Below are 8284 nucleotides of genomic sequence, written 5' to 3'. Positions count from 1 at the left end.
CTAAGTTTATGGACGAAATCTCGGGACAAACATTGTGGCAGAATATTCCGCCACTAATTCGAAATCAAACGGTTACTACTTTGTGGCAGATATTTCCGCCACTATGTTGTCTATTTGGCACAACCACTTTGTGGCGGAATATTCTGCCAGTAATTGGTGAGAACACCCAACGGTCAAATTAATATTTCCGCCACTAAATCCGTATTTTCCGCCAGTAACTTAACAACGTGCAACAACTAATTTTTTCTCCTCTTGCATAAATTCAATTCATATATTCTCGGTAAGTAGTGTATTATTATTTTTTAAAAGTTTAGTTTATTAACTTCATAATTATATTTTGTCTGTCTGATATAAGAGGGTTTCTTTAGTAATTTATTATTTTAGATGAATTTAGTTTTATTATATTTTAGGTAGATTTCTTATTTTTATATTTCACCTAGATTAGTTATTTTTATATTTTAGGTAGATTTGTTATTTTTATTTAGTTAGGTTTGTTGTTTTTATTTTTACAATCTTTTAGGAGATTTGTTAATTTTATTTTTCACTCCTATTTAAGCTAAATTATTGTAGCCTTGAAGACAACTTTTTGATTGAATAAAAATACAGAGATTTTTCTCAAATTTGGTGGATTCCAAATTACTCCTTCTGGTTGATTCCGGAAGTCTAGTCGATTCTAGATTAGTTACTTTCTGGTGGATTCCAAGTCTTATCCAATAGGTTTGTCGCTTGCGAACCTGTGTTTTATTATAGGATTAGCGCTTGTTTTTCCTTCACGCTTCCGTACTGCGTCAGTTGTTTAATAATCAATTATCTTAATATATTTTTTATGATTTTAATTTAGGAGTGTTCGTTGGGATATGAGTCAATCCGGGTGGTAGACATTTCGTTACGTGGTTGGGACTTATTTGGTAAAGCACGAAGTTAGACTCTACTCGACATACCAAGTAAGTAAAATAAAGTAAATTGTATAATACTTTTTATTTTATATATCTTTAAAATAAATTATATGTAAGTGTAATAATTATTTGTTATTGCATAAAATTTAATTTATATCATTAAAAAAAAATACTACGTGTTAATTTTAATATCTTTTTTGTTCTAATAAAAAAGTACGTAGGCTAGGTGATAAAAAACACTCTTTTTTTTTTCTTCTAATATAACAGTTTTTTTTTGTTCTAAAACCAACAAATATAATTAAGTGTTTTTATTAATTCGGTTTAATTGAAAAAAAAAACATTTTTATTTTTAAGATAATGTAAGGCAACATATGATTAATATTCACACTAGAATATATGAATTAATTTCTCTACCAGAAAAAAAAAGAATATGAATTAATTAATGTAGAAATTTAAAAAAAAATAATTAAGTTCACTTTAAATTTATTATCATGTTTTATTTTTGTTAAATGACTATAATAAATTTCGTCAAAAAAAAAGTTGCTATAATTAAATTTTTAAGATACGAAATTTTTTTGTTCTATAGTAATTATAGTAAAATACGTCATTTTTTTTTTCTTATAAAATAAAAATACTCATTTTTTATTAAAAAAAATTAAATATAAAAGTAGGTGATACAAAAAAACTCATTTTTTTTTTAATATAATAGTTTTTTTTTGTTCTAAAACCAACAAATATAATTAAGGTTTTTTTATTATATAATTTGTTTTAATTGAATTTTTTTTTTAAGATAATGTAAAGCAACATATGATTAATATTCAGACTATATTATGAAATAATTAAGTTTAGATATTTTTTCAAAAAAATAATTAAGTTCACTTTAAATTTATTATCATGTTTTATTTTTGTTAGGTGACTATAATGAAATTTTGTCAAAAAGTAGCTATAATGAAATTTATAAGATAGGAAGTTTTTTTTAAAAAAAATAAAAAGGAATTTTTTTTGTTCTATAGTAACTATAGTAAAATACGTCATTTTTTTTCTTACAAAAAAAACTCATTTTTTTTTAAAAAATTTAAATATAAAAGTAGGTGATAAAAAATACTAATATTTTTTTTAATATAATAGTTTTTTTTTGTTCTAAAACCAACAAATATAATTAATTTATTTTATTAATTCGTTTTAATTGAAAAAAACTTTATTATTTGTTAGACAATGTAAAGCAGCATATGATTAATATTCAGACTATATTATGTATTAATTAAGTTTAGAATTTTTTTCAAAAAAATAATTTTGTTCACTTTAAATTTTTCAGATCACGGTTATGGATCGTAGTTGGATGTACGATAGATATTATCCTGGAGAGAGAGGACAACTTAAAGAAGTTTTTAAATTAGGGGTTGAACTATTTATCAAAGCTGTAAAACGCAGTCGCGTTGTCATAAGTGAAGGGGGAATTAGATGTCCGTGTGCAGCTTGTGAATGTAGACGTATTCGCAGCGAAGATGAAATTAAATATCACCTATATACTAAAGGATTCCAACCCAATTACTGGATTTGGTCATGTCATGGTGAAACAATTCCATCGGCCCCTACGTCGAGTGATACGAATATTGGTGTTGTGTATCAAGGTGCTTCAAGCAGCAGTGCGCCAATAGTAGCCGCTCAAAACTATCAACAATATTACCCTTTCAACGAGATGAATGATATCATAAGTGATGCTCTTGGATTTAATGTGGTGAACAATGGGTTGGGAGATGAATATGAAGGGGATGAACTTCCGAATGCTGAAGCCCAGAGATTTTTTAATCTTTTAAAAGAGACAAATGAACCGTTATTTGAAGGTTCTACTGACTCGAAGTTAACAGTGTGTGTTAGACTTATAGGTCTAAAGTCTCAATATCTAGTTTCAGAATTGGCCATGGATTTGATCGCGAAACTGGTGTTGGATACAACACCCATCCCCTTTCGCGGCGATTTGCCGCAAACTTATTATGAGGCAAAACAACTAGTGTCAAAGTTAGGACTAGGAGTGAAGAGAATTGATTGTTGTATCAAAGGTTGTATGTTGTTTTATAACAAAGAATTTGGTATAAGTGACAGTGATTTAGTTGAATGTAAATTTTGTCAAGAACCAAAATACCGTCAAGCAAAAAATTCGCGGTCAAGTAGGAGAAATCGGGCTTGGCGGGCCGGCCCATTTGGGCCAGCCTATTTTGACAGCTCTACCATTAAGCTCCAAATCAAAAATTGAGCGCTAGTTGAAAAACATTTAAGCGGCAATATGAAAATATATCTTTATTTACCAAAATTTAAAAACTCCTTAAAACAAAACAAAAATTTCAATCCCTAAATCACGTATTCTCTCAACAAATCTCTTCCACTTCTCTTCTCTCTTCTCACCACGGCCGCAAATCACCACCGCAAATCTCACCACACCACGATGAGCATCCCTAAATCGCACCACCACCATCTCTAAAACCCTAAATCGCCCACCACAACTTCATTTCAGTTTGGCTTCTGCAGTTTAGCTTCTCAAAATTCCTAACTCCGGTAACTCGTTTTTAGTTTTCTACTGATTCTGTTTCAAAAAGCTATTCTTTTGACTGATATAATGTTTCTGTTATAATAAATCCTAGTCTTATATATGGGATATGCGTAGTTTTTAGGAAGTGTTCTTTGTTGTGTTCTTGTTTCAACATAGTTCTTGTATTGGTCTGATTTTGCTGAGTTGAAGTGATTTTGTTTTGATTTTGTCGAGTTAAAGTGATTTGTTTTGTTGGGTTGGTTCAAATTATTTTAGTGTGGAATGCTTGTTTGTGTGGACTTTGTTATTGTTTTAGGTGGCCTTCATGGCTGCTTGGACTTTGTATTGCCCTCTGTATCTATTCTCTAAAACCTCTAAGTACTCATTGTGCTTATGGGTTATTTATAATACATCTTTGGTTTTTTTTTTAAAAATAAATTAGGTGCTTAAATTCATCATAATGTCTCCAGTTTGTAATTACTTTTGGTTTTCCCTAGCATTCCTTGTGATGGGTTAAACCAGTTTCAATAATCAATATAGTGAATCCCATTTGGTTTTGTTAGCTCATTGTGTTTTTGTTGTCTTATTTGGTTTGGTTAATTGGAATTTGGGAAGCTAAATATGATGAATTTAAGATTAACAAGTGGAGTTTGTTGTTTGACTAATTGGACTTAAGAGTAGTAAGAGTGTTTTGTTTTCATGTTAGTGTGACATATAGTAGTGGTTCTGATTGTTTTGAGAGATAATATTGAGTTTTTGTTTTTCAAACTGCTTCACCTTAGACACAAGTGTCAATTCTCCAAATTTTGAGATATAGATTCTTTTGACAGTTCAGTAAGAAACTCCATGTATGTTTGTGATTTGGGTGCTTTTGACCTCTATTATATATGATACTAATTATTATTTTTTTTATGCAACAAATTTTATTATATATAGGAAAAATGTATAACTTTTTAGAGATGTTGTTGTTATAGTTTTTGCTAGCTTTCCATTCAATGTTTGTGTTAGTTTTGATGATATTCAAAATCTTGATGCATCAAATAATGTCAATGAACACGATTGGGTTAGGGAAGATATTCCAGCAACAATAGTTGAGAAGCCTTCACATGTTATGAACGAAGTTGAAGATGATTCTGATCTGGATATGATACTTTATTAGACTTCATGGACTAAAAAACATTCAAACAATAATTATTGAGCTGATGTATGTTGTGTAGGTACCTATGACGTCTTTAGCCGGATCAGGAGAGCCACCCTTACCTCCACCTGGTGGTGGTGGAGACTTAGGTGGGCATGGGTCAGACCCACCTACACGTGGACAGGGTAAAAGGCTTGCACACCGCGACCTCAAGCGTAGAACGGTGTACAACTGCAATTTGACGTCTATGCCCCGTCGCCTTAACCCAGATGGTACCGAGGTACCACTTGTTCTTGATCCAGAGGAAGAAACACGTGTAGATGATGAAATCAATCCTGCTGATCTTTTGGCTCCTAGAGAGTTTCTTTTAGTGGACAGATTTGGTAGACCTATCATCATGCCTTACTTAGATGAGTAAGAAATATTTTAATTTATATATTAATTATTATTATTAATACAATAATTAATATTATTTATAATAATTGGACGTACATTTTGTTAATTGTGTAGTTTCCAACCACAAAAAGCCGCCTCGACATCCATCAGTGCAGCGATTGAGAAAAACTTCCATCAACCATGGCTTTCATGGAAAGAGATTAAAAAGGATAAGATTGCCTGGGAGTCGTTTTGGAATACTTTTCGTGTAAGAAATAATACTTTAATTTTTAATTAATTTTATCATTAATTTTATATTAGTCATACTCTTTCGCACAAAGCCACAAAAACTCAACTCAATTTCAAAGATCAATCAACATGGCCGAGCAAACTTTCATCATGATCAAGCCTGATGGTGTTCAAAGAGGCCTTGTTGGTGAGATTATTAGCAGGTTTGAGAAGAAGGGTTTCTACTTGAAAGGTTTGAAATTCTTGAATGTGGAGCGTGCTTTTGCCGAGAAGCACTATGCTGACTTGTCTGCCAAGCCTTTCTTTGGTGGATTGGTGGAATACATTGTCTCTGGCCCTGTTGTTGCCATGTGTTAAGTCTAGTTATCTTGTGCTTGTTCAAACTCTGTCACAGTCTGATATATCAAATTTGAACTTATTTTTGGTTTTTTAAAAAATAAAATATATATATATATATATATATATATATATATATATATATATATATATATATATATATATTAATCATTAATAATATTTATATTATTTTGCTTTACGAACAGGTAAAATGCACTTGGATGACACAATTAGACCAAACGATGATTAAAATATTCGACCGGAAATGTTCAAAGAGGTTGTCAACTTTGTTATCTAAGGCGCGTGATTCAGGAAAAAAACCTGACTGGATTGGTGAAAACGCTTGGCCTGGTTTGCAAGAAAAATGGGGCACCACTGATTATAAGAAAAAATGTGAACAGGCGGTGGCAAATAAAGCGTCTAATAGTAGAGGAGGGAGCATCCACAGGGGTGGACAAACATCTGGTGCTTCATTTCGTGCTCAATTTTTCCAAGATAATGAACGTGATCCAACAATGTTAGACGTGCATGAGTACTTCCATAAAAAACCTGACGGGACATGGGATACAGTAGAAGCGGCACGAGTACAGGTATATATAAGTTTGTTTGTTTACTATATTAAATAGAAAAAGGATATCACTTATGTTCTGTCCTATATTTGTCTTTCTTATTGTTTGGCTTTTCTTTGTGGACTTAATGGTGTGCAAGTTTTGTCTTGCTGCATTTGTTGTATTTTTTAGCAGCTTTTATGTTTCTTCATCTGTTGGTTTATTTCTTGTTTTGAGGATGACTCTTGTGTACTTCTTATACTTTGTTGTGCGTAAATTAGTATAATTTGCACTTAAAAAAAATGTATTAAACCACATATTACTCCATACTTTTTTCATTTTTCTCAAAATTATTATACCCTTCCACTTTGTTGTTATAGTTTTTTTTTAAAAGCTTTTTTTGTTTTGTTTTGGGGGGAATTTTTACTTCTCTTTAATTATTACTAATAAACTATTCCCCTTTTCTTTTTGTAGAGGGAGATGGAACAGTTTGAAGAAAATTTTAATGCTCAACAAAATGCTCTTCCACCTAGTGAGCAGGCTACTGAAGAGGTTAGAGACACAATAATGCTGGACCAATTTGTCGAGGTTGCTGACGGGATGAAAAAAAAACGTCTAAGGGGGCAAGGCAATGCATCTTCATTGGTGATAAGGACCCCGATGGGATATAGACTTGATCCTAGCTCCACTCTTAGTAATGTATGCTCGAGTAGTTATACGGCTCGATCTCATGCAGCTGTCAATTTTGAAGAGATGGAACGCCGACTCAAAGCTGACAATGATGCTCGGGTTCAAGCCGAGGTTGCATCTCAGCTCAAATCTCATCTCGACACAATGAGGTCGCAGCTCCGAGCTGAAACAATGGAGAACATGGATTTAATTATTCAAAGGACACTTTCACAACACGATATTCGGGGACAACAATATCAACGCCAACCACAACAGCAAAACTCCCAAAATATGCCTGCTCGCCACTCAACATATACCAGCTCGAATCCTCATCAGCAACACCAGCGATACGTGCCGCAGATGCCATCTCGCCACTCATCAGTTCAGGAGACCTCGCGATTTCAGCCTATGTCATTTCAAAGCAATTCATCATCACTTCAAGAGTCTGGCGGCAGTTCTCGATTTGTAGGCCAAACGTCTAATCAAAGCTTGACATATCAGGAACTCGCCTATCGGCCTACTGTTGATTTCAATAAATCGACGAGTCAAATCCCACCATTTAATGCTGCCAATCTCACAAATAATATGATCAATGAAGAATTTATTTCAGACTTTCTTCCCCCTTTTGACAATCAAGGTGTAAATTAGGGAGAAAATCAAGACTGAAGTGTTATAGCCCTATGCTGAATTATTGGGTGGAGTTGACTTGGTGCTTCAATTTGGGAGTGTCACTAGCAATTCTGCAGAGATGATTTTTAGCTTTATTATTGAGTGGAGTTGGCTTGGTGCTTCAATTTGGGAGTGTTTCAATTTGAAAGATCACATGGTGTCACTAGCTTGGTCTGATATATGTACACTAGCTCTTATTGTTTTGAGTATTGCATTTTCTAACTTATAATTTTGGTGTTTGGATCCTGGTAGCATAGCTTAGTATTTCTTTAGGTTGGTGTAGTTTTATGTTGAATTGGAGAACTACATTGTTTGGTACTAGTTCCTGACTTCTTGGCTCCTGCTATGTAACCTACTATGTAACATACTTTGGTTTTGAGTAGTGAAACAAATTAGATTTTAATTTTATATTTTGTCGGATCTGATTTATATTTGATGTGGTAATATTTCTTAATTATTTTTATGTTGAATTTAATTTTTTGTTTTTAATTAATATATTTATAAAAATTGAGATAAAAAAATATAATTATTATAAAGAAACAAAATGTAATTATTAACCACTCATTTTCAGTAAAAAAAAAAAAAATCACTCATTTAGTGGCGGAATATTCAGCCACAACATATATTTTATTTGTTTTTTATTTTTTCAACCGTGATAGTGTACTGGCGGATTATTCCGCCACAAAATATTAAAAAGCAACTGGCAGACTTTGTGGCAGACATTTTCGCCACTAAATCTACTTTATTGACACCCACTTATTGGCGGATTATTCGGCCACTAAATTTAAGGAAATTGCCACTTTAATGACACAACCTTTGTAACGTATTTAGTGGCGGATTTGTTCGCCACAAAATTTAGTGACGTGCGTTTTAGTGG

The 8284-nt window shown here is 32.3% G+C and overlaps 1 protein-coding gene across 1 annotated transcript; it reads left to right on the top strand.

Annotated features, from left to right (window-relative positions):
* The first annotated feature begins 3142 nt into the window (after nt 1-3142).
* LOC123883705 lies at nt 3143-7815 on the top strand. Its single transcript, XM_045932608.1, has 5 exons — nt 3143-3449; nt 4641-4975; nt 5072-5204; nt 5728-6111; nt 6544-7815. The coding sequence occupies exons 2-5, from the start codon at nt 4647-4649 to the stop codon at nt 7384-7386; spliced, it is 1689 nt and encodes a 562-aa protein (XP_045788564.1). The 5' UTR covers nt 3143-3449; nt 4641-4646; the 3' UTR covers nt 7387-7815.
* The last annotated feature ends 469 nt before the right edge of the window (nt 7816-8284 follow it).

This window comes from Trifolium pratense, linkage group LG5, assembly GCF_020283565.1.
Source record: "Trifolium pratense cultivar HEN17-A07 linkage group LG5, ARS_RC_1.1, whole genome shotgun sequence".
NCBI lineage: Eukaryota > Viridiplantae > Streptophyta > Magnoliopsida > Fabales > Fabaceae > Trifolium > Trifolium pratense.
Note: the sequence above shows the minus strand (reverse complement) of the source record. Positions and strands in the feature narration are given on the sequence as shown.

Excerpts from the sequence above, each read along its gene's own strand:
- LOC123883705 (XM_045932608.1), top strand. The coding sequence starts at position 4,647 with ATGACGTCTTTAGCCGGATCAGGAGAGCCACCCTTACCTCCACCTGGT. Across the intron at positions 4,976-5,071 it reads ATCATGCCTTACTTAGATGA|TTTCCAACCACAAAAAGCCG; the intron begins GTAAGAAATATT and ends TTAATTGTGTAG. Across the intron at positions 6,112-6,543 it reads TAGAAGCGGCACGAGTACAG|AGGGAGATGGAACAGTTTGA; the intron begins GTATATATAAGT and ends TTCTTTTTGTAG.